General features: G+C 36.3%; 1 protein-coding gene across 1 annotated transcript; it reads left to right on the top strand.

Moving 5' to 3' along the window:
* On the top strand, window positions 1-27,092 carry C14H18orf63 (chromosome 14 C18orf63 homolog). The gene is made up of 12 exons (XM_032654291.1): window positions 1-134; window positions 1,902-1,980; window positions 3,906-3,962; window positions 5,736-5,847; window positions 6,756-6,797; window positions 8,255-8,331; window positions 15,849-15,958; window positions 18,562-18,658; window positions 18,770-18,855; window positions 20,045-20,228; window positions 25,847-26,845; window positions 27,036-27,092. Exons 1-12 carry the CDS (start codon window positions 1-3, stop codon window positions 27,090-27,092), a joined length of 2,034 nt encoding a protein of 677 aa, XP_032510182.1.
* The last annotated feature ends 213 nt before the right edge of the window (window positions 27,093-27,305 follow it).

The raw sequence follows: 27,305 nt of genomic DNA, 5'->3' as shown, positions 1-27,305 counted from the left end.
ATGAATGACTCTAGGCAGCAGTCACTGTTCTTCATCACACTTCCAGATTTACACAAACTCTGTGCTGTCAGGATAATATTGAGTAATGGAGTGGCAGATAATGAGATGAGGAGTACACAGCTGAAGATATGCAGGTAAAAAAACACATCTTATAAATAAGACTTTATAAACTTTTTGAGACCTTTAAGAGCTGTTTTAGTAGTATCTCCTTTAAAGCAAAATACTCATTTACTCAATCTGTTTATATAATTTTGAAATAAAGGAATTCAGTTTTGTTCTAATCAGGTATATTGAATTATATTTAGGGGAGGACTTGAAATACTTGAGATAGACTATCGCACTGTTGAGTTTTTATATTTGTGGCTTCTTGTCTGATATTTTAATTTAAATATTTTATAGACATTGATGAATTAAATCAGGGTCCCAAAACATAGAGATAGTAATAAATATATATGAAGTACCTACTGTTTTTGAAGCACTTTAGGAGATACTGTAAACATTTTAGATTAATATAATTTTTAAATTTTCAGGTTGATATAAGAGTATTTCTGAAGAGTATTTCTCCAAGAACTATCTTGAAATAAGACCCAAGATAGTCTTCGAAAAACGGCTTAGTTGAAGCCTAAAGTATAACAATGTGATTACTGAGGTCCCACCATGTATTCGTCCCTTAAATTGTTTGAGACATTCAAAAAAGAACTCCTAGAATACGTAACAATAGTATATCTGTAACTGAATTTCTTGGAGAGGAACAAACACGTATAAGATTGCTAGGGGCCAGAAATAAGACACTCTTGGGGTGTCCTCCATTTTGCTCTTATTTATAAAACTTTTCTCCTGCCCACTGTATATTTTCCCACTCAGGTGCAGCCAGGAGTCTGTACCCTTCCTGCTAAAGTACAATTTGATACTCATTGAGCATTCACTTATGACCGCTTTGGGAAACAAATAAGTAGAAAACCTTAAGAGAGATTTTTTGCTGTTCACCCTCATATGGGTCATGCCCAAAGAGAGGGGTGTTTTGACTCATCATTCCAATCACTGACAAAGAGGCTGGAACAGAGAGAGCAGAGACGTGGTTGTGTCAGACAAAGGCAGGCCTTGCAAAAGCACGTACCTGCTGCACCACAGTTCCAACAAAGATGAGGCCAACAGAAACAGATTGACCCATCTCACCTTTTGATGTAATCCCATACACGCACACTCCTGGTTTTTAAAATTTGTTTCCTTGATGATTAATAATTTTGAAAATTTTTACATTTCTACCTCTATTCCCTTTTATGTTTTTCCCATTTTTTCCAACAAAATTATTGATGGTAATTTGAATTGTAATGATTGTTGTTGTAAGTTCATTTGGCTTTTGAATACTGAACTAAAACTGCTACCCCACTTCATTCTGGCTTGGAAAAAAATTCCTTTTTGAAGAAAAAGCATCTAGTCAATAGTTCTCACACTAAAGTAGTTGATAACTTCACTGATGGGTGAATCCTTAGACTCTTTAATCAAGTGCTTCTGACCACTACTTTAAAAAAAAAAAAAAAGGGAAAATGGAAGAAACAGGAATTTAAAAAGCTGGATTCTTCACAGTGGTTAGACTTTTTCAGGTCTATACTTAAGATAAAATTGGAGGGTTTTTTTTTTTTCTGCTGTACGCGGGCCTCTCACTGTCGTGGCCTCTCCCCTTGCGGAGCACAGGCTCCGGATGCGCAGGCCCAGCCGCTCCGCGGCATGTGGGATCTTCCCAGACCGGAGCACGAACCCGTGTCGCCTGCATCGGCAGGAGGACTCTCAACCACTGAGCCACCAGGGAAGCCCGAACTAAGCAATTTTAAATTGTTCTGGTAAAGTAAAAACAGAGAGTAGGCAGTCCACTTTAAAATTAATACATTTCATCTCCACAGGCAATTGCTGTTTTTGCACCAAGATATCCTGACATCACCTGTACCTGAAATATTTACCCAAATTTGGGTGGTGATGGCGGTTAGTATTTTAACATTTTATAAAGTATTATTACTAATTATTGGGAGCAATATTGATAAACATTAATTCAGGTATTATAGCTCAAATTGAACATGGTTTATGAAGACAAATTATGTTGTGTTGTAGGTTGATCAAACCATTAACAGACTTTAACTTTGATATACCTGATGTGTAAGATCCATTTTTGTGGCTCTAAATTCATATTTAGTTTTCCCTGTCATTAATGTTAAGATAATCAATGAATAAAATACGTTACAGCATAATTTCAAGATAGCGCAGACTTAATCCTTTTCTTATATTTTATTCTTTAGAATTACATTTAATATAAAAGAAGAAGTTTCTTGTTCCAGCAAATCTCCAATTGTTTTTAAAGAACTTAGGTCAATAGGTTTTTTTTCTTTTGAATTTTATTTTATTTATTTTTTATACAGCTGGTCCTTATTAGTCATCCATTTTATGCATAGTAGTGTATATATGTCAATCCCCATCTCCCAGTTCATCCCACCACCACCTGCTCAATAGTTTTTTTTAATTTGGAAATTTCATTAAAATTTTTTCTTAGTAAAATTGGAACAAGAAATATATTTCCAGTGCTGTATATAACTGGGAATGATAAATGAAGTACCAAGAATCTTTATAAAAATTATATTATCCTGAGATTTTTGTCAAAAATCTTTCTGAAAATCCTCTTATTCTGAGATTTTAATTCCCCAGAATCCAGTGAAATCAATATTTAATAACAATGCTGATAGACCATTCAAAATCTTCTTCAGGTCTTTTATTTCTCTTCTAGGTTTTATGGTTGTATGCCCATCTTTTATCTTTTCATCCTTAATATAGCTTTTAAGAAAGACAAGCTGTTGGTGAACCAGTAGACAGTAAAGTCTCTTATTTGTGTTCTTTTCTACCTGCAAAAATTATGAAACAAAGAGGACATTGTTTTAGAGTTCTAGTAAATTCTAGTATCCTAATCTTAGCAAGAATAGTAAGAGGAAAATTGCCATCTAAAAATATGTTTTACTTTCTTACAAAGATATTACACGCTGTAAAAATTTTGACAAAAATATTTAAAATAGAAAATGGGATTATTATACATACTATTTTGAAACTTACCTTTTATTTCCCCATTAGCAGCCTGGGTATTGTTCTGTGTCAGTACATATATTTTACTCATTTTTAAGGATTTCATTGTATGGGTGTATAATAATTTAATTATTACCTTCTAATGCTCATCTGAGTTTCTAGTCTTGTGCTATTATAAACAATGCTTCAGAAAGTGGAAATTATATCATTTTTATTTATTTGGTAGTTTCTGTGGGTTAAATTCTTAGATGTTGGATTTCAGTACATTTTAAACTATAATCTACATGCTGCTAAATTGTGCTCTGAAAAGCTTGTACTAGATTACATTTAATAAATAGTGTATGAGAGAACCTATATTTCGACATCCTCACAAGCACTAAATATTAGCAATCTTTGCGTATCTGCCAATTAGTTAGGTTAAAAATATCGATAATATCTTCTTTTAATTTCTGTTTCATTGGTTAGTTGGAACACCTTGGCCTTTTGAACTTTCTCTTGATCTTCCACTTGTGTCCATTTTCCTTATTCATGTTTAATAAATTATTGTTTATTAGGAAAGGTATTAAATGTTTATTATATGAACTTCATTGGCCTTTTCACTTATGTGGTTTCTGGATTCGGGTCACTCCCAGAAAGGCTTTCCTCACTTTGGAATGTACCCACAGATTCTATTTCAGGAAGAGAATGATTATTACCTGCTTCTTTCTCCTGGGCATAGAAACTGTTGAGGTGATAGCCCTCTGCTTTGCTCTGCTGTATAATGTTTAAATTCTTTATGTAGTGCATTATTTAATAATATATTTATGTTAAGTCCTTCTTATCAATGTGGATTTTTTTAATAGATACCATTTTATAAAGCTGGAAAACTTAATGCCTATATTGAAAAATATGGAGCTAAGGTAAGTTTTAAAAAGGATAATAATTCCAGACATTGTTTATATTGATTTTGTATTCAACTTCTTTTGTGAGTAAACAAAAATTAGAGTATCTTTCTCATAAGTTATTGCTATGCATGTGAAAGAACCCAACATTTTTTTTCCCAGAACAATTATTTTGAGCACATTTAGTAGAGAAAGACGGGAAGAGTCTTAATTTTGTTGGGTACTTTCTGGCAGGCATTTTATGTGGCATAATTTCACTTATCATCTGTATCTTCCAAGAAGTAAATATCCCCATTTTTACAGGTGAAGAAAATGAAACCCAGAGAGGTGAAAATATTGTCCACAATCATATAGCTAATAAGTAGGGGAACAAAACAGTATAGATTGTATTTCCCGTGGTGGTGAGTGTCTGGATCTTAGCAAGAAAAAAAAATGAATACGTGGAGTTGAGCACTTGTCATGTCTCAGTTACTCAGGCCGTGGAGACTTTGCTGGAGCTCCCTTCATGTCTCTGCGTTGATCTCTGAGGCACTGCATTCTTGGTTATTCTAGCAGCCCATCCAGGCATCACTGCTGGCCTCTGTTCCTAGACCTAGTGGGGTTAGGGTTAATGAGGTTTTCGGTCATCTCCAAGATGAGATGCTTCCTTTAAGTTCTAGGATGATAAGATCTCAACAATACCCGGAGATTGTTTGCAGTTCCCTGAGAAATGTTTGAATAACCTGAAAGCTGGTTTTAGCTGTCATTTACAATCTGTGGGAAGGCAGTATTCTTTCCCACCCTTGTGGAGACTTCATGATTATGCTCAGTTTTTCTTTATATAGATATTTTCTACATGATAATAATCACAGCAGATATCTATAATATACTGAGCACTTTACTTGTTTCTGGAGATAAAGCTGTGAACCAGATAAACTTCCAGCCTTCAGGAATCTTAAAGTAGGAAATAATTCCCTCCTTTTTACTCATTGGGTGACAGTTACTTTGGCTTGCTCACTTTTCTACATGCTAGCAAAGGCAATGGCAGTGTTTTCTTCTGGGCCACATTTGTAAGGACGTTTGTATAGCAAACAGCCCTGAGAAGTTTCCTCATATGCATGTGCTATTCCATATGTAACTGAATACTCAAGGAGGGACTCTGCTGATCTCAGAGTTTCTCTCTATGCAGCTCTCTTCTCTTAATACTTAACCCCCAAACTCTACTTTCTTTGGCCTCCCTGGACTCTCAGTTCTGTCTGCTCAACCCACAGAGCCCACTGCCTCTTCCAGGATTCCTCCTCCCTGCACTGCAGCCTGGAAACCCTCTTTAATCAATATGCTGGGGGTACTCATGAATTTCCCATCTGATCATTAAAAATTCTGTACAAGTAGAGATACTCTGCTGGTTGCATGTGTGCCCATGTAAATATTTAATTGTTTTGTGATATTGAACTAGAGTGAACCATAATGAGAAATATTACAGTATAGTTCTGGACTTGTTTCCTTTGTGTACAGCAAAATACAAAGTAAAGTTTAAGGTCCTAGCACCGGAGCTCCAAAAATTTAGACTTACTGAGCCAGGATAAGCAGGTAGAATTTGCCCATTATAGTCATAGTTTCAAAGTGAATATATTTTAACACTTCTTTAACTTTAGAACCAGATAGGATTAGCTGTAGTGATGACTATAACTTATATCCAGGATAGCCCAGTTTGTTAGGTGGTGATCTAAACACACAGACATTTTTCTCTGAGTTTATAGGGACATAACAATTGCTGTGAATGTGCCCATATTTTGTGCTTTAATATTTTAGGTGGAGGCTCCACAACGAGTAATTCCTGTAATTCTTCAAAACTGCCTTTCATATTCACTCACAGCTAGACTTGCTCCAGCCTGGAATAAAGCTGGCCATCTCTTGGTGCAAGGTGACTTTATCTCTTTCAGTCATTGGGGCTTTCTGAACTAGCTTACTGCTATTATGTACATGTGTTTTTCATTTTAAGATATATTATTTTTAGGGAATGGTTTTTAAAGCATAGCCCCAACCAAGGATTCTCAAGCAAGCCCACATCAACATAAGTGTCATCTCCTTACTTTGGGATTATATCTAGAGGACTCCTAGTGTTTCTTTGAAAAAAAATGTTTTTATTATAGAATACTTGATGTTTAAAGAGGAATAAATATAAGTTATGTAGCATTATAATAAAATGAACACAAATTACCAGCATTGTTGGAACCAAAAGTCTGTTCGAATTTTTTGTTGAGATCTAACTGTTTTCTAAATATTTTATACCAGGAATAAATATTTGAGGGAAGAACTGGGTATTTCTGTCCTTTTAATTGAAGAGATACTTCTTGAGTGATTATATTTTTTCTCTGAATTGTCATTAGATATTCATATAAAACTTCATTTTATTTATTTATTCATTTATTTATTTTGGCTGTGTTGGATCTTCATTGCTCCATGGGCTTTCTCTAGTTGCAGCGAGCGGGGGCTACTCTTCGTTGCGGAGCACGGGCTCTAGGCACACGGGCTTCAGTAGTTGTGGCACGCAGGCTCAGTAGTTGTGGCTCATGGGCTCTAGTGCGCAGGCTCAGTAGTTGCGGCGCATGGACTTAGCTGCTCCACGGCATGTGGGATCTTCCCAGACCAGGGATCGAACCCGTGTCCCCTGCATTGGCAGGTGGATTCTTAACCACTGCACCACCAGGGAAGTTCCTAAAATTGTATTTTAAAGCATTTTTCATAGCTTTGATAATTTTACATAAAAAGGTTATATTAAGCACGATTTATAAGTTTTAATAATATGGCATATCCTATGAATTTTTTAAGGAAGAGAATTTCTTTCTCAGATGGGAAAGCAAAGTGCTGTTGGTAAGTAAAAATGCATAAGTTAATAGTTAAAACATTAATATAATAACAGTTTAAAGAATGGTACAGATGGTTAGGTTGTTAAAATCTTGATGATTAGGTTATATCAGAATTTAATCATATATTGTTATAATCACAGTTTTACTCAGGAAGTCACCTCTGGTTCAAAATATACGTTCTACTTACATAAGAAAAAAAATTCACTTCTCTTAATTGGAATAAAAGCTATATTTTTAATTTCTCTACTTAAAGAAAACTGTGACCAAAAAGAAGTTTAATTCTGCAGGCATTTATAAAGTATAGTTTCCAGAGCCATATCATAAGAATTCTTTAGTACTGTTGTAAGTAAAAACTTCCTTTTGAGTACATGATTCTTTTTCTTCTTAAAAAAAATTATTGTCTAAAGAGACACAGATGATCTAAAACACACAGTTTACAATATGGTTTAATCTAATTCTTTCATTGATGTGCATGGTTGTATTGCAGCTAGACATGTTCCTAAATAGTAGTCCAGAGATAGCAGATGGGGGAAATCCTGAGCCAAGTAGACGTTATTGTCAGTCATGGTAGCTTTTACCACCATTTGGCCATAGCCTTAAATCTCGGACTAGCACCTGTAATCCACAGAGTATTTGCTCTGAGTTGACTTCCAAGCTGAAGCCTATTTGCCCTCATTGCTCTGGTTTTATGTTTAAGTTGGACAGTGGCAGTCACTGTGTATTAGCTCTGGATGAACGGGTTCATTACCTAAATTTAGTTCCATCCCCAAACACTGTCAGGAGACTACAGCTGTCGGAGGTTAAAGATAACAGCTTAGGAGAGCAAAATTCCTCACTCACGTGTTAGAATTTTTTCTTCTAGTTTTACTGAATGTAATATTCTATGGCAAAACTGACAAATTGTAGATGTGTAACACTACCAGTACACCAGAAGCACCCTCGTGCTTTATTCCAGGTACCACTATCTGACTTGTATAAGTAATTTTAATCATAAGAAAGCAAGATAGAAGCCTTGGGGCTCTGAAAGATCTGGAATATATCTGCCAGTATATTTGAGGACATTTGTTAGTAAGACTAGTGAAGTCAAAAGCATGGCCTGGTACCTCTTCTAATTTAAGAAGAGCCTTCATCTTTCACATATAATAGATGTCAGACTTCTAAAAAGTATTTGTTGAGTTTTCCTCTCAATTGTGGGATGTCTCATTTTTCTTATTGTAACCCTACCCTACACATACATACCCACATATGCTTTTGTCTTCTTTTAGATGTCTCATCTATAGACCATCAAGTATTATATGGTGATTATTTGAATTTTACCATGTGTGAAAAAAATCCGTTCTTAACTGAGTTTCCAACTTGAATAAATTGAGTTAAATTAATTTCTTTTGTTACTAAAATACTTAATTTGATAGGATGGAGTAATAATTCCAGAAAGTTCACGGTTAATAATTTTATTTTCAGTATTAGACATCAATGTAACAGAAACTCAAGTTTGTCTAAGCATAGAAGCTTACACAATCAGACTGCCACCACCTCAGGTACCACATATTTTGATTTCTATAATTAACCTTACTATACTTACTGTATAATTAATATATTTATTATTATTACTGATATGCTAGGAGGTTTTAATTTTTAACAAGAAGAGTGATATGAAAGTTTTTATTATCAAAATCCGTATTATTAAATGCTTGCTATATTGATATTGTCCTAAATCTGTTTACCAAAGAAAACACGATTCTGTCAGTTTAACACAGATCTAATTATATTACTCCCTTGCTCAAAAATCTTTTTAGGTGGCATTCAAGACTCCACAACCCTGCCCTGCCTCAGCACCCACTTCGTGCCTCTTCTTTCATCTCCAAATATTAAAAATGCTATTTCAGCTCATACTAAATGTAATAACCCTCCACTGGCATTATTGGAGCTTTTTCTTTCTCATCTATTTTTTACACATAACAGTTTTTTCCTTCTTAGTGGAAGGATGTGTCTTTTATTTTGCTGATTCTCATAGCACCCAGCATAGAATCTTACACATTAATGGTAACTCAGTAAATGTTATTTTCCTTCTTCTGTGACAGTGGTTCTCAACAGAGAAGGGTGGAGGGCAAAATTAGTGATTTTGTTCCCCGTGAGACATTTGTAATGTCTGGAGAAAACTTGGCTATCACAAAGTAGGAGGGGTGTGTTGCTACAGGCATTTAGTGGATAGAGGCCAGGATCCTGCTAAATATTCTACAGTACACAGGACAGCAACCCCACTCCCATCCCCACAAAGAGTTTTCCAGCCCAAACTGTCAGTAGTGTCCAGATTGAGAAACCCCACTCATAGCACAGATGACTCTTCCTTTGCTTAGAGTGCCCCTCTGAGTGGCTATACATTATGCTTATTCTTTAAGAGCCAGCTCAAATGCTACTTTATTCATTTCTCTATAATTTTTTGATTACCTGTTATGTTGAGGCAATAGACAAGTCAAAAATGAATAGGATCTACTTTCTGGCCTTCAAGAGTTATGTAAGCCAGTAGGAAAGCTGACCTGAATATAAATAATTGGAATCGTTACTGAGTCAGAGCTCGTACTGCCTGCTGCACAACAGTCCAGTAAATTGAAAGATGAGGTGTTGGGGCAAGGAGTAGTCACTTGCCAGCAGACCGAGACTGTGGTGGGCTAGTATCCCAGAGACCCATTTTACCTGAGTTAGAGTAAAAAGGGAGGGGTGTGGCTAGTTGTTGCAAACTTCTCCGTGCCGAATCCTTTGTTCTTGCAGCTGTCCATGTAGGTCAGGTCACGATGTTCCTCTAAACCTCCAACAAGACAAGTGTTATTCTCTGTTCTACAACTTTTTATCTCTATATGAATGAAAAGTGTTATACCTTTAAAGGTCAGACCTCGGAGGCAGAGCCTTGAGAATGGGCCATCGTGTATATTTCAGATTCGTTCTTCTCTGTTACAGATTGGGCGGCATAACATGAGTATCTGGTACTGATGAGGAACCTTCCCAAGGCTCCAAACCCACTGTGATCTCTCACCCTCTTTTAAACCTTCACACTACTCTTCACCATGCTCACATACTTATTTGTATTTTTATTTAGTTAGTTACTTTAATATTATTTATTTATCTGGCTGTGCCAGGTCTTAGTTGCGACACGTGGGATCTTTGTTGGGGCATGCGGAATGTTTAGTTGCGACATGCAAACTCTTAGTTGCGGCATGTAGGATCTTGTTTCCTGACCAGGAATCGAACCCGGGCCCCCTGCATTGGGAGCACGTAGTCTTAGCCACTGGACCACCAGGGAGATCCCCCTATTTGTATTTTTAGAGTTATACTCATTTCTGTATCTCCAACTTGCCTTATAATTAGCTTCTTAGGGACCAATATTGTGTTTTACTACCCTTTGAATTTCCAACAGATGATACTTCTGTTTTATATATCTGAGATTTGAACCAATTAGAGAATGACAAAGAAGAGTATGACATATAGAGATCAGAACACCACCTTTATTACTAGGATGAGAATATAATTTATCATCCAAAATGAACACTTTTGAGAGTGTGAAAGGGGCACTAGCTAACCTAATGGGATACTGGCCCAATGTGTATGAACTGGGATATGCTAAAAATTAAAATCAGATCAATCAAAATTGTATTTATTAAGAATTTATTGTGCATAAAGATATAGTTTGTGAACTGGGAGTCTTCAAACCAACAGTGGAATGAAGCTCAGAGGTGTGTTGTTATAGGACGGCTTATATAGCAAAAATTTGGAAGCTGTTTATAATGATTGGTTATAGCAGTGGGGTTTCCAAATGACAGGGGATTGGTTAAAGTTATTGTAGCATACCACTTTGGAAAACAGTGTGGTTCATTTATGATTTTTGGAGGCATTTACAAGAAATAATCTAAGTTAAATTTTGCTTGGGTTGCAGAATAAGCTAAATTAGGTTTTGCCATTGTAGCTTAACTGGTATTGTCTGCCTAAGGAATTTTCAAGTTTGGTCTCCATTTTAATTATTTTAACAGATATACGGTCACACTGTTTATTACTGAAAAAGAAAAACAGCTACTCGAGAATGTGACCTGTCTGAACCCTAGAATTAGGTAGATTGACCCACGAACTTATGGCAGTAACAGAAACCCACAGATTCACTTGGGAGATCAGGCACCATTCCCAGTATGACTGAGAGAATACAGAACACCACTCTTTGCCAGCAGGCCAGCTCCCAAGAGGACGAGGTAGGAGTTGTCCCAATTTTACCAACCAGATAAGCCATCCCATCTGCCCTGGGAGGGGTGAGTGAAGGAGGAGAGTGACATCATGAATATGTGTTAGTACATCGTTCTCGACATGGAAGCAAACACCAGAAATGGGGGCGATACGCTCCTCTCTTCTGTTCAACATTTACACTCAACAGATGCTTGTTCAGTTTATTTAAATTGATTCCCTAAATTATAATTCCTCATCAGTTCCTCTAAATCTCACTTTACTTATACTTTTGATATGCCATTTATCACCTCCGGACTGCTATAAAAGTTAGTTTCATACATGTCTATGTTCCTACTAAGTTGTAATTTCTTTGAGAGTCTGGGTCCTGCCTTATTTACCTTTGTTCCCAATATACTAAAAGATAATTGGATTGAATTTTCATTTTATCAAAATCCAGTATTGGTTATAGGTCCGGAGTGGGGAATAAAGGTGAGGAGGAGGATATTTACCATCTCTCTCCTTTCCAGTTCATCTTCTACACTTTCATTCTCCTTATTAAAAATCTACCATGGCTTCTATTATCAATAAGATGAAATCTCAACTCTTTAGTATAATATACCAGTTGACCCAAATTCATCTCCCCCGTCATTGCTCTCCAAGTAGCCAAACTACTAATTGTTTCTCAAAGATAACATGGTCTTTCATACTTACATGTGTTTGCTCATACTGTTCTCCAGGCTTGTTGTGTCCATTCTCTGGCTCATCTTCCCACTCGTCTTTCAAGGCTTTTTCCCCATATCACCCCTCTGTGAAGACTTACACAGCTCCCAAGACTCATCTCTCTCTGTGCTCCCCTGGCCATGTGTATCACATATTCTTGTCCATGTAACTATCTCATTAAACTTAGAAGTCTAAGAAGACTTAGAAGTCTTAGAAGTCCACGTAACTATCTCATTAAACTTAGAAGTCTTAGAACTATCTCATTAAACTTAGAAGTCTTAGAAGGATATAAACACAAGCTGTGTCTTAATTGATTTTTCTATCATCAGAGCCTACCATACTACCTGTCACTCCAGTAAATATTTGTGGAATGAGTGGAAGGTTGAGTGGAGTGGAAGACTAATTTATATGTTGAACTAAGTGACATTTGTTTCTATATCCTATTTAACTCCTGTGGGCTACAAATTAGTAGTTTTCTAAATTCTGATCTTTGATCCTATCTAGGCAAATTTTAAGACAGTTTATCATAATTCATTATGAGAAATGGGATTTTAGCCTTTATCTTTAGAGTTTAAATGGATTCAAGAAGTATTTGAAAGAATAATTTACTCATTTATCGAATTTTAGACTATTTTAAACTTTAAAATAATGCATTCCTGACAGTTAAGTGTTTAAAAAGAAGTTTATATGCATAAACTGCCGTTTTACTTGATGCTTTACGATTATAATTGAACCCACAGTTACATGAGGAACATATTCCAGAATAGCATTATGTAATCTTAAGCTGTTTGCCTTGATCATTTAATTATACGGAAAATTTGAGAAATGGGCACCTGGAAAAAAATTTGTATTTACTCCATAGACAACTATTTATTGGTTGTCATTATGTATATGTGCATGGTGCTGATGAAAGACATCTTTTCCTTCCAGAAGTTTTTATCTTGGTCAGAAGAAAAGGCATGCACACACAACTTACCAGGAGAAAGGAACATTTCCTCAGCACTGGTTAAATTCACACACCGAAAAAATTCAGTGTAGGCTTAGAACTACATTAAAGTCCCCAGTTCTGCACTTAGTAGCAGTGCCTCTTTGGGCATGTTACTTAATTGCCCTGGATCTCTTGTAAATTGAAGGTAATGATATTTACCTGATACAATGTTAGGAGGTTAATGGGATAAAGTACATTAAGTGTACATAGTAGAGGTTCATAAAGGATGGCTATTGTTATTACTTTATAAGTAAATCGAGACACAGAGTTTAAGTAATTTGCTGTAGGTCATAAAGGTGAATAGATTCAGGATTTAGATTTTGTCCTTCCACTCTCTTCTTTCTACTACACTACATCATACTTCCTTCACCTAGGCTTGGGTTCCTTGGCTCAAATTTTTATGTCCCAAAGAGCCTTACAGAAGTACATACCTAATAAGTATTGAGTAAAAAACACAACAATTGAATAGCAGTTTTTTTGGCAATAGAGTTATCAAAATAATTGTTATAGGAACTATGTTTCTTTAGGAGTTCAGAGAAAAAGGAGATGTCTGAGGGAATTCATATTTGAAACCTTTGGAACTTTGACAAAATTTTCCTCTCTTCTTGAATCAGCTCCTTTTTTGATTTCTCTGAAACTGTTTTGGTTTTTTTTCCCCGGAATCTCCTCCATTCATTCATGGCTCATCTTTCTCTTATCACAGTGTAAATATTGCTTATCACACTGTAAATGGAACCCTTGGGTTCCATTTTCAGCCCTCTTTTCTTCTCCTTCACAGGCTCACCCATTCCAGTGTTGAACCTATACAATGATACCTCCCAGACATCCTTGTATAATTTCAGCTTGTCTGTCCTTTCTCTGATACTTTCACATGAATGTACTAATGGTACTCAGACCCAGTTGTGTCTAAAACTGAATTATTTACTTATCACCCTCCCCAGCCCCAACTCTGCTCCTCCTTTGAATTTACTCTTTTGGTCACTGGCATCAACAGCCAGTAAGTTACCCAGCCAGAGGCTTCAGGGTCATCTTTGGTTCTTGCTTGCTATATCTGTCGCTCTTCAATAGTCTACCTTTGTCTCTGAAATCTCTTCCTCTCTGTCTTCATTTCTAGTGCTCTAATTTAGACTCGTTTCCTTTCCTTGAACTATTAAAATGGTTTCCATTTTGGCCTTCCTGTTTCCAGCATTTTTCCTTCTTGTTCTCTAATTTTTCCTCACAGTGTCAGCAGAGTTCTCTTTCTAAAACAGAGGTCCCCAACCTAAATATCTCTAGTATCTCAATGTTGCCTAGGAAAGATAAAGTCCAAATTCTTTAGGTTGGCATTATAAGGAGGAAGTGATGTTTATTGAGTACCTTCTTATGTGGGTTTGCTCACATAAGGACACAAATATTTGTTAAGTAAATAAATGCAAAGAGTTAGTAAATGATAGGTAAATCAGAGTCTGTTGGGGTGTATAGTGAAGAGATGAGTGGTTTGCTGGTCTTCAGAAAACTCTTAAGTTGAGAAAGACCAATATAAACATAGTGCTAGTATCATGGAGATCCCTGCAGCAATTGCCTTGAGTCCCTGAATAGTGTAGAAAATACTCAGAAGGATATAAACACAAGCTGTGTAAGTAGATGTATGTGAGAACTCATAAACTGCAAACATTTGGAACTGATACCCACCTTCTCTGAATTCGACTTCAGGTTCTGTTTTCCCTTAAATAATTTATTCATCCACCTGCAGCCAGTCTTTTCTAACAGTCATAGCCATTCCTGCACTGACCATCTTTTTCTTAACACACAGCTCAGGCAACTAATCTCAAGCACAGAGTATCACAGCACAAGATTTATTTCCAGTGTACAGCACAATAGGTATCTTTTCATTCTTGGTGTCCTTTCAACATGACCAGCGCTTATCATCTTCCTCTTCCTACATCCATGGTTTTTTGCTCTGCCCTGCTCCCCATTTCCATTAATCTAATAAATGCAGTGGAAATTCAGAGAAGGATAAGTCACTGAATGTGGAGGAGAAGGGTCTAGATTTAGGCCTGTGAGGTTTGTATTGGTAGAACTCAGATAAATCAGAGTGGGGGCAATGCTTTAAGCCAGTGCATTGTTAAAATGCTTATGACTTGTCCAGGCAATAAAAAATTGGCCAGGTTAGCTGGAGTTCATTGAAAAGCAGTAGGCAATAAAGTTAGAATGTTGTTTCCCAAAAGATGGATGATAAGGGCAAATGATTGTGAACCGTTCTCTCTAATCTTAATACAGTGTCCTCTCACCCATTAATACTTTATTTTCCACCTCACTTGAGGTCTCTCTAATCTCTGGCTCACTGTAAGAAAATGCCCCACACTTCCCAGGGTGAGAAAACTTTAAGTGGCAAGTTGTTGGCTGCCTACAGGCTTAAGTACCCTACAGACAGGGCACCTGAGGACCGCAGAAAAAAGCATTCCAAGACATGGAAAAGGGATACAAAAGGAGAGTGAGAGTACTGGCTCTGTCCTCTCCCCTCCAAAAGACCAGATAGAGGTATAACTCCCTAACACATCCTCCACTTAAAAAATTTTTTTTTTTTTTTTTGTGGTACATGGGCCTCTCACTGTTGTGGCCTCTCCTGTTGCGGAGCACAGGCTCCGGACGCGCAGGCTCAGCGGCCATGGCTCACGGGCCCAGCCACTCCGCGGCATGTGGGATCTTCCCAGACCGGGGCACGAACCTGAGTCCCCTGCATCGGCAGGTGGACTCTCAACCACTGCGCCACCAGGGAAGCCCCTAAAAAATTTTTTTTTACTTTAGTTAAGATGCTATTCTGACAAAATGTAAGTACCTTCCTTTGGACAGAGATTCAACTTCTTATAAATTAACATAATTAAAGAAACTGAAAACCAGTTCAAATAAGTACAGAATAGGAGTTTGGGTTTGGAAGATAAGAGGGAAAGCATGAAATATTTGATATACTGTATAGAGGGGAAACAGGATGAGCTGAAACACTGATTACGTTATGTAAAGTGGTTATGTATGATTCAGTGTAATAGCCTTTGAAACTATATAATGCATAACTGTGTAATAAATCTGTGTTGTTTAATGTTTCTTTTTGTTTGCCAAATTCTTTTGAGGACTTACGCATTAAAATCTTATTTCTATTCAAAGCTAAGAGAATTTGATATTTCTCAAAGTATTATAAAGGATTTTGAAACTAACAAGAATGCTGTTATTGCGAGACATTCGATTTTGAGCAACCGGTGCTATGTTTTGCCAAGGTGAGATTTAAATGTGTAATATCTAGGGTGGGTTCAAGATAGTAGTTGTCTCTTATTTTGCTTCAACATTGATATGTGCAAAAGTATAAACCATTTTTGTGAATTTTTGAAACTGAATTATCACTTTAAAAAGATATTGAAACAATATTGTCATACAGAAGCCATCAAATTACTAAAATAATTTTGTTATACATTTACATTTTTTTTTTGCTGAACATATATCCAGCAAAGCAGCTTTACTGAGAATACATAATATATTGAATATATAAAGTACTCTTAGAATTCAACAATATACAATTCAATTAAAATATAATTAAAGATTTAAACAAGTAATTCACCAAAAAGATATATGGGTGGCAAGTAAGCACATTGAAAGATGCTCAACATCATTAGCAGTCATTAGGAAAATGCAAATCAAAACCACAATAAGATACTGCTACACACCTACTAGTATAGCCAAAACTAAAAAGCCTGATATAATATTGATGAGAATGTGGAGGAACTGGAAAACTTATACATGATTGGGAAGAATGTAAAATGGTACAACCACTTTGGAAAACAGTTTGGCAGTGTCTTTAAAAGTTAAACATATACTTACCATGCAGTTCAGCCATTCTACTCCTAGGGGTTTACCCAAGAGAAAGGAAAGCATATGTCCATACAAAGATTGACATGTATACACTGATGTGTGTATAAAATTGATGACTAATAAGAACCTGCTGTATAAAAAAAAAATTAAAATTTATCTAAAAAAAAAAGACACAAATGTTCACAGCAGCTTTATTTGTAATAGCCAAAAACTGGAAACAGCCAAATGCCCATTAAAAGGTGAATAGGTAAACAAACTGTGGTATATCCACACAATGGAATATTATTTGGCAATAAAAAGGAATGAAATATTGGTACCACAACATGACTAAAGAATCCCGACCAAAAAATAGTACATATTGTATTATTCCATTTATATAAAAATCTAGAAAATGCAAACTAAGGAAGAATTGGAGGGATTACAAGGACAGTTTGGAGAGCGATGAGTATGTCTACTATTTTGATTGTGGTGATGGTTTCATGGTACATACATAGGTCAAAATGTACCAAGTCGTACAGTTTAAATATATGTAGTTTATTGAGAGTCAATCATACCTCAATAAAACTGTAACCAAAAAACTACCTTATTTCAACTCATTGTTTGTTTTTTTGAGATTATGAAATGTTCTAAATTTACTGTGGTGGGAGTTCCCTTGTGGCCTAGTGGTTAGGATTCCAGTCTTTGACTGCTTTGGCCCAGATTCAATCCCTGTTCGGGGAACTGAGATTCTGCAAGCCATGTGGCATGGCCAAAAAATTTTTAAATAAACAAAAATAAAATTGACTGTGGTGATGGTTGCACATATCTGCAAATATACTAAAAACCACTGAATTGTATACTTTACATGGGTTAATTAATTGTATGGTATGTGAGTTACATCTCAATTAAACTGCTTAAAAAGATCTATCTATTGGGAATTCCCTGGTGGTCCAGTGGTTAGGACTCCGTGCTTCCACTGCAGGGGGCACGGGTTTGATCCCTGGTTGGGGAACTAAGATGCCACATGCCACTGGATGTGGCCAAAAAAATAAAAATATCTATCTACTTTTTTTTTTATTTTACGTAAGAGTTTAACAAATTTTTTTTACCTGGAGGAGATACTATAGGCAAGTACATGATTAAAAGTGGGAATGTATATATAGAATCTGACAATAGCAAGTAGAAACAAGAACTCAAACAGCTCCCCATTCTGGGTCAGCAAACAGCTTGAAAAACCTCAAACTGCCATGAAGGGAGAGCATCATTTTACTGTGTATACATAGTACCTGGGACTCTACTGATAAGCCAAAAATGCTACTCTATTTGGTAAACTCTGCTAAACAGACCACATAAACACAGTACACTTTAGAGAAAGAATCTTAAAGTGCACGACTCTAAAGGCCTCTGATAAACATTTACATTTTTATTAGACCTAGTTTTAAAACAGTAAAATTTCTAGGTGTCTCATTACAAAATTACAACTATTATAATAATATCAATAGAATATTATAAACTTGTACATATAATTAATGATTCATTGTCATTTGATATGAGCTGTTTTAAGTTTGTACTGTCTTCAGGGGAAAAAATGACTTCTTATTAACATAAATATGACTCTTGGCATGAAATTTTAACCTGCTTAGGCAAAAGAACTTTCAAGCAGCATATACACAATGCCTTGGTCATTGAAGCCAAGAAAAGGTAGGTAGGGAACAAGATTTGACTCTGATTCATTCAGCTCTTAACAGACTTTTCCCTAAAGTCTAACAGTTACCAGGCATACCTCTATGTGGCAACACTGTATTCATTAGCTTGTGTTTATAACTGGCTTATTGTTTGCATCAGTTCAACTTAGATCTTCTAACCATTCTAGTTAAGAATTTAGTACAATGTTAATTTAGAACTGGGAGCAAATGAGTAGCTTATTTACTTATGTGTTGATAGTTGCTAAAATTTTTGAATGCTTTCCAAATCACATAGTTAAACTGTATCTAAGCATTGGCTCATAATACTTCACCACCTCTATGTTTTATAGTATGAAAATGGGACAAATAATAAGTATTCTTCACACCATACCCCCTGACTGTCCTTTTCACTCATATGAAGATTTCCAGATGCACTGGGATGACCTGGTAAGGAATAGAAACATATATTACATTAGTAGCTATTTGATTTTACTTCTTGTAATTTAACCTTAAGTTTAGCTCTCTCAGGAGAATTTCAACTTTGTTCTTAATTTTTAGTATAGCTATAAGCTTCCAGAAAATTATGGAACTACTAAAATATACTGCAGCATCTACTTCAAAATGATAGGAAGAAGGATCTTCACATATCCTTTACAGATGCTCTCTGCCCACCTTATGATCCAGGCTTACTCCTGCCCTGATGTCATCATTTTCAACCTTCTCTAAGTTCAAATGAAGCTACTTTCCCTCTACTTCTTTTTATCTGAATAAGTGTTTTTTGTTTTCCTTAGAAATTTGCTATTTTTATTTGAGGATGAGCTTAATAAAAGTATTTTTTCCCCTTAAACACTACTGCAACAATTTAGACAGTAGAAGAAACTTTAGAGTAGATAGGAAAAATGTTTACATGATTCCTAGTAGAAAGTAAGAAAATAATTGCAGGCTTCTTCTTAGCCAAGGGCTCCCTCCTGTGGCATGCTGGATATTACTGAAAGGGTAGAATTAAAAGAATTAGTCATTTAATGAAATTTTCTTTTCAGAGTATTTAATTTTACGGTCAAAGTTTAGAGGATTTGAGTTGTACTTGATGCACCCCATTGATTCAAGGAAATATTTTTCTTAATGTTATTTTTAAAAATCAACCTACAAAAAGCACACAAGTGCTCAGGTGAAACTCTTCCATCTTAATTAGTACTTATTTCACCATTTCTTTCTCTTTATACTCTGACCAGCTGGAGTTTCCAAATGGAAGAAGGAGGAGCCTAATGTTCTCTTTCTGTATTCTGCATTTCCTAACCCAAATCTTAATATAAAGCTGAGGTTGACAGGTATCAATTTTTCCCCTTCATGAGATGCTAAGACATTATTCCAAGTCTTCAGAATATTTTTCATCAGAAAAAGTAACTGCTTTTCTCAAAGAACTGCTTTTAGAGCTTGAGTACACTCTATACATGTTGTTTCTCTGTACTGAATTTTTACTGCTCTTGGAGATGCAACCTGTTTATTGTTTACTATAAACACTTATTTTTATAATCTATAAAGGTCATAGTATCTTTTTTATAAATCATTTTTTTAAATAAATCTTAGTTTGCCAGTCTGTGTAGAAAGCCGTATAGTAAGGGTACTGTGAGTTGTCTTTATTGTGAGTGTTAATATTTAAGCAGTTAAGATTCCTGTGAGTAAATGTTCTCTATAGCTTTGGATAATATGGAATAAGCAATACATAAAATATTTAGGATTTAGTTGTGTACCTTTTAAGACCATTTTACTTCCATTAAAAAATGCTGTCTTCTATCTACAGAAAATTTCCCACTGTTCTTTAACAATGTTCAGATACCCTCTCAGTTGCATCAGAAGTCAGCCCGTACAGTTCTTTCCAAGGGTAGATATGGAAAGTGTGTTGAAAAGTTTTCTTTCAGATTTAAAATCTAAACTGCCCCATATATGTGGATTTCCCATAAAGATGACAACTAAACCGTTGTACTACACACAAGAACTAACTAAACTGTATCTGCAGGTAAGAGATTTCATATCCTACCAAGTTCTCTAAGACATGCTATGCACCTTTTGCTTTCAGTGATGGACTACCTATCCACTGTGCTATAAGTCTTTTCTCTCAGTTCAGTGTTTCCCTAATACTATTTGTCATTGTTGTACTTAACCATTTGTTATTGTCATTATTATTATTATTGTATTTAACTTGGTATGATGGTAGTAGTTGTTTACTGTTCTATTTCTTCTAATTTAACATGACTTCCTAGAGGGCAAAGAGCATATTCATCTTATTCCAAGTTCCTGGTACTTAATAGGTGTTCATTAAATGTTTTTTCAAAGAATAAATGAATAAATGATCATATAGGATAGTTTGGAAACATTTGCCTCATACAAGTCCAAGTTTTCTTTGAAATTCTGCCACTTCAGTCATTTGAGTCTGATTGATTGAAAAAGCCTTTGAATAATTCCATTTATAGAAATTGAATTATGGTAGCATTTTCATTGTAAGATGATATGCTAAGTGAAATCTTATTTATGAAAAAAAAGAATAAGTAGCAATTAAGCAATATTGATGAAGAAAATATGATGGCCTATCTTCACACTCAATAAAATAAGATTTCTTTGTCGAAAGGAAACAAAATTAAAAGGGAAATTTTTGAAGAACAAGTGGAAATCCAATTTAAATTTTTCAACAATGATCTTTCTTTTAAATGACAAATATGTGTGTTTTCATCAAAAGGAAAGACGGAGGTTTGAATAATTTGAACAGTTTGGAATGTAATATGAATTATTTGAATATTTCTGTGTCTTCTGAGTCTCCTTTCTTGACTTATAATACTAGCGTCTTGTTTTATTGTAGCTTCCACTGCTCCAGTGATTTAGGCTTTCTTGTGGTGTTGACTTGCTACGGCTCAAACACTATGCCTCATGGCATTTTTTCAGCTTTTGCTGCCATACTGCTTGCTTCATTCTCTTTATAATCCTCGAGTAAAATTCACCAGAGCCAGTATTTGATAGACCCCTTTTATCTTTTCTAGCCAGGTCACACCATCTGTCACTAGCCAGCCTGTGGATCTGGTATCCTTGGGTTAGGGGCTAACACCTCATATAAATGCTATAAAAACATAACAGCCAAGATATCAAGTGCTATAAGGCAAGGCCATTTCCTTAGAAGGGAGTGTGCATGGACAAATACCAATTGACATCTTTATGATCTTTATGAATCTTAAAATTTTGCCCTGACATAACATTTTAAAAAGTTTAGTTGTTGGCCAAGTCCAAATGTGAAGAATTTAGAAGATATGTCATTACATCATGCATTTTTATTGAATATATTTATTGAATACCTTATATTTCCAGCCTACATCTGTTTTGAAAGTGGTGAGTCCAGACAATATATTTGTGAAAATTTGCTTCTTAAATGTAAAATAACACTTACTTGGAAATTCTGGTCTTTATATTACTTCTGACAATTGGTACATTGACAATAAGAATTTCTCCTCAGTTTTATTGAGTGCCTTCTCACTTAATCATCAAAATAGACTCTTGGGGTAAAAAATTGTTTTCTCAGTTTTGCAGAAGAAACTTGAAGCTCACAGCATTCAAGTAATTTAACCAAAGCCACACAGTTAAATACATTGCAAAATTAAAACTGAAACCCAAAGAATGGATTCTTAGTTCTAAAATTGGAAAACGTTTAGATTTGTGGTTAAGAGCCAGACTCTAGAGACAGGCTGCCTAGGTTTGAACTCCTTACTACTTGTATAATCTTGGGCAAGTTATTTAATCTCCCTGTGCCTCGGTTTCTCCAGTTGTAAAATGGGGCATAGTAGTAGTGGTAGTAATAGCACTTGTCACAAATTGGGCTCTCTAGGAGGCCTACTCTGAAATGGAGTCCAGTGCGTGTGATGCTTATCGAGAAGTGCCCTTGGAATCAACACCTACAGACAGCAGGGAAGGAAGAAGAGTGGGTAAAGGGAGAAGTCAAAAGCAAAGCAGGTGCCAGATAACCATGGCCAACCTTCTGAGGAGCACAGGGGCTAAAACGGCCCATCACAGTGGTTCTGCATTGGCCAAAATAGCCAGGCCTTTATACCTCTTCCATCTGTCGTTGGATTTGGGCCACCTGGAGACAGGCAGGTTCTAGGGTGAGGTGGGTCTCCTAACTGAGGCAGTCTCTGCAGGGGCTGACTGCCAAAGGTGGTTTGCTGACAGTACCCCAGCAGCAGGGGAGCAGCCCTTTCTTGAAGGGGATCTGGGCAGCACATCACCATTTCCTTCCCAGTACTTCATAGGGTTTTTGTGTTTGTGTTTTTGGATTAGATAATCCTATTTGGAACAGTTCCTTGTAATTGAGCTCTCAGTACATGTTAGTTCCTATTATTGTTACAACCTTGTTAGCTCTAAGTACTAAAGAGAATAAATTTAAAAAATGAAAAACAAATTGATCAAACTGCTTGATAAAACTCAACTGACTTAAAGAAGTAAATTAGTAGGAGTGCTTAGCCAAACAAGCTTTTTTTTTAAACTTACCGGAATTCTCCAAGATACATAAAAGAAATTACTATAGTATAACGAACTCTTGTATGCCTATCATCTGGCTCCTCCTTGACGGATTTTTGGGGTGGGGGTAAACTGTAGTATTTTAAAACAAATCCAAGATATGCTGTTATTTTAATCTGTAAAGACTTTAGTATGTGTCTTTTTCTGATAAGAGCTTTTTAAAAATATTATGTAATAATAATTGATTAATATCACCTAATACCAGTTCATACTGCAATTCCCTGTTTATCTCAAAGATTTATTTTAGAGGTTTCGTTTAAGTCAGAATCCAAGCAAGTTCCACATAATTTGGTTGTTCTATCTCTTAGATCTCTTTTATTGAATAACATTCCAAACTCCCCTCCTTTTTATTTATGCCAGTTATTTGCTGGGAAAACTGGATCATTTACCTGGAAAATGTCCCATATTTTGCATTTGAATGATGGCTTCCTTGTTGTGTCATGGCATTATAAAACATTCCTCAGTTAGCGTCTGCATCACTTCACTCAGGGTCATGAAAGCTGGCTAGTTCCTCTTCTGTGCCCTCTGCAAATTATGAGGAAGTAAAGAGGGGCGTCTTCTTGCCTCACTGACATGAATAAGACTCCGGCTTGAGAAATCTACAGACAAAAGTGAACCCAGTCACCTACTTTGAGCATCACCCAAACCTTCCCCAGGACTTTATTGGGGACTTCCCACTTCTCCCACAAATAGCCGTGGTGGGAGGAGGAGCGTTATTCTCTGTGGTGACTTTGTATTATGTCAACCTGAGTACGCTGTAGGTATGTCCTTGAATTCCTTCCTACATCGTTCTGGCTTAGGGTGGCACGTGATGTGGAAGGTGGAGGCGAAGCAAGAGCTACGTTCACACAGAGAAAGTCTGTGTGAGGCCAGTATTGCAACTCAGCCTCATGGGGATAAGCTATGGCAGCTTGTTGATGTGGAGCAGAAGTTGGGCCATAGCTCCATCTGCCCTGACCACATCTCCTCCTTCAGCTCTCTAAATCCTGCGTTGGGTTTGTATGCATCTTCATTGCCAAGTGCACCAGCCCTTTTGTAGGTCATCTGTACTATGATGTCAGAGGCTTGAAGTTGGTAGGAGACCAACTGCTCTCTGACATTCTACTCCATTTTTCAAGGTGGCTACAAGGTCACCCAGCCACATGCCCTTCTGACCAGTGACAACTCTTCTATTGTAGTATGGGGTCTATGTCCCCTCCTTTTGGGTCTGGGCAGGCCTGTGATAGAAGTGATGCTACATGACTTCCAAGACTAGGTCATTAAAAGAAAAACAGTTTCTTCCTGTCTCTTGGGACAGTTGCTATGCCACATGTGAGGGATCCCAGTCTACATGAAGAGGCTACTTATAGGTACTCCAAATGACAACCAGTGTCGATCATCACACATGTGAGTGAGGAAGTGATTCCAGCCCCAGAGTCATCTAACCACAACTGCCTGAGAGACTCTTAGCTAAACCATGTCAAATCCCAGAATCAAAAAGTAAATAAATTTTTTTAGAAAAATCCCAGAATCATTAAAGATAAAACATAATTATTTTTGTTTAAAGCCACTAAGTTTTGGTATGATTTGCCTAATAAGTAAGTGGATCACTCACTGACTTTTCCTCTGCCTGTTCACAACTCTTATCTCCTAAAATTCTGTCCTACTGTCCTCCCAACTATATTCAACAACTGAATCGCCAGTAAGGGAGAGAAAAACCAATTGTTCTGGTTTGAATATTGTTCCAGATTGTTTTTTTTTAATTTTATTTCAAGGTGTGAATCTATGTGTTTTTTATGTCAGAGGGTGAGAGAAGAACTCTGTGTTCAGTGTTTCCGATTATTGTCACATGTCTCTCTTTTACAGACACTAAGACTTAATAGGTATGTATTTTAAAAGACTAAGCACTTCCCAGCAACAGATGAATAGATAAACAAAATGTGATATATACATACAATGGAATATAATTCAGCCATAAAAATGAATGAAATTCTGACATGTGCTACAACATGGATGAACTTTGAAAAGCTAAATGAAATAAGCCAGACACAAAAAGACAAATATTGTGATTCCACTTACATGGAATACTTAGAGTGGGCAAATTCATAGTGACAGAAAGGAGAATGGTGGTAACCAAAGCTGTGAGGAGAAGGAAATAAGTTACTGCTTAAAGACTATGAAGTTCCTGTTTGGGATAAAGATAAAGTTTTGGAAATAGTGATGATTATACAACAGAAGTACAGTGGGGAATGTACTTAATGCCACTGAATTGTATGCTTAACAATGGATAAAATGGTATATTTCATGCTTTATATTTTTCTACAACAATTTTTTAAGAAGACTATGAGCACTTGTTTCTCTTTGATGTATCTGACAAGTCAGTTTGACAAGTACTTGCTGAATTGCTTCCAGATACCAGGCACTCTAGTAGGCAATAAGATTGCAAAATGATTAAGACACAGTCACTGCCCTATACTCAAAATCCTACTTGTTCTGAAAGACGTAGTGTAGATGCAACCACCTCCTCCATTAATTTAATTTCTGAGTAAATGTTTTGTTAGTAACTGTGTGAAAGATTTAAGCATGTGAAGGATGTAAGAATAAGTAACTCATAGTTCCTACCCTCAAAGAATCTAGTATCTACTTAGGGAGACTGAACATGCACACTAAAAGATAAGAGCATTACCTTGTCCTATTTTTTTGGTGACAAATAGTAACGGATAGAAGATCCTTGGGAGGTTGAGAGGGAAAAAATGGAGAGAAGAGGGAAAGACATTCTGAGAGAGACAGCAGAACGAGCACATTTGGAGGACGATGGTAGCAGCTAAGGGTATAGTTTTTATAGTTGATTTATATACAATTTAGAATATAACTTCATCTTAAAATATTACCTTGAAAGGATGGTATCTAAAGAAGGATACAAATCATAAGAAATATACACATGTCCTCACTAAGGCTCATTTGTTTTTTGTTTTTCTTTACCTGTTCTATGTATTGTAGTGTTACTTTTTATCCTTATTTTGATGATATCTTATATCATTTCTTTTCCATTAAGGACATTATTACATTTTCGAAATTTCCTAATCTTTATCCTTTCAGGAAAACAAAGTCAAGCCGCCTAATCTAACCACTAAACAAAAGTTCAGGTCCTCTCTGGCTCAGGCCCCTTCCACAAGACCTGCCCAGGCTCAAAGTATTCCACTTCATTCAGTAGCCACAGACCACAAGGTGGAGCTTTCGGTCAGCCAGCCGAAACCCTATGTGTCCTCAACTCTGCACCTCCAGCCAGAATCTGTTCAGAGCAGAAAGAAGTCCCTGCCTGACAAGGCAGCACAAGTACATCTGGAAGTAACAAAGCTCAACAGAGGAAGTACTCAAGTTCAAGACACAGATTTTAGCTCCCAACATAATATTGCCCCTAAATTCATACCAGTTTTCAAAAATCGACAATTACAGATGAACAAAAATATCTTAGAACCTGACAACCTGAAAAGAAAGCATGTTGTTACAGAATCTAAGTTGCTTTCACTTAAAACTAGTGTGATCCAGGATGATAAACTGAATTTAGATCCAGCTATTAAAAAAAGATCTAATCGCAGCGTTCAGATGAAGACTTCTAGATCTCTGCAAGAAAAAAACACTGAGTCCTTTGAAAATATGACAGAAAATCCCCCTTCTAGTGGAAAATTATCGGTCATGAGTTTAAGTGAAATTAAACAACTACCTAATAGTTCAGTATTTCAGATGTCAAATAACAAGTTAGGTGTAATAAAAAGTGCTGTTGACTTCCAAGTGAATGAAAAAGAAAATTTGACAAGGAAATACATAACACAAATTTTAGGGAAAGGCCACGAGTCACTAAAAGTGAAAAGACCACCACACATTTTTGAATCAGACACAGAAACGGAAGATTCCCAACTGCTGCTGCAACAATCAGTTGATCAAACTAAAGAAGCTGATGTAAGTGACCACCGGTTAATAGTAAGCAGAACAGCCCACAGGTCTAAAAGGAAATTATGTCAGGACTCTTCAGAAACTTCAAAGAAGCCTCACTCCAATACTACCCATTACGGACAATCCAGTTCTTCTAAGAACCAGGTAAAAAACCTAAAGACAATTTTAATCTGGAGATATTGACCATGTGATAGACCTTTAAAACCCCTAAATAAAGATTTAAATGATTTGCCCAAGATCATCTAGAAACACATTAAGAGACAGAGTATCTAACACAACTGCAAGTATATACAGTTAACTTATAACAAAATGTGATTCTTCAATCTGGTTACAGATACATAACTTGGACAAATCAAAACATAAGAAATCTCTCATCATTCCTAAAGCTTAGGACATGGATGTGAAAGAAGGAAATATCCACCAGGTAACTTAGGTGATATCTTCTGATTGGTTGATTGATTGATTATTATTTGGCTGCGTTGGGTCCTCGTTGCTGCATGCAGGCTTTCTCTAGTTGCAGTGAGCGAGGGCTACTCTTCGTTGTGGTGCGCGGGCTTCTCATTGTGGTGGCTTCTCTTATTGCGGAGCATGGGCTCTAGGCGAG

Source organism: Phocoena sinus, chromosome 14, assembly GCF_008692025.1.
Source record: "Phocoena sinus isolate mPhoSin1 chromosome 14, mPhoSin1.pri, whole genome shotgun sequence".
NCBI lineage: Eukaryota > Metazoa > Chordata > Mammalia > Artiodactyla > Phocoenidae > Phocoena > Phocoena sinus.
The sequence above is the reverse complement of the archived record's forward strand: the minus strand, read 5'-3'. Positions and strand labels throughout refer to the sequence as shown.

Excerpts from the sequence above, each read along its gene's own strand:
- C14H18orf63 (XM_032654291.1), top strand. The coding sequence starts at position 1 with ATGAATGACTCTAGGCAGCAGTCACTGTTCTTCATCACACTTCCAGAT. Across the intron at positions 6,798-8,254 it reads GGGAAAGCAAAGTGCTGTTG|TATTAGACATCAATGTAACA; the intron begins GTAAGTAAAAAT and ends TTTTATTTTCAG. Across the intron at positions 15,959-18,561 it reads CGGTGCTATGTTTTGCCAAG|TATGAAAATGGGACAAATAA; the intron begins GTGAGATTTAAA and ends TATGTTTTATAG.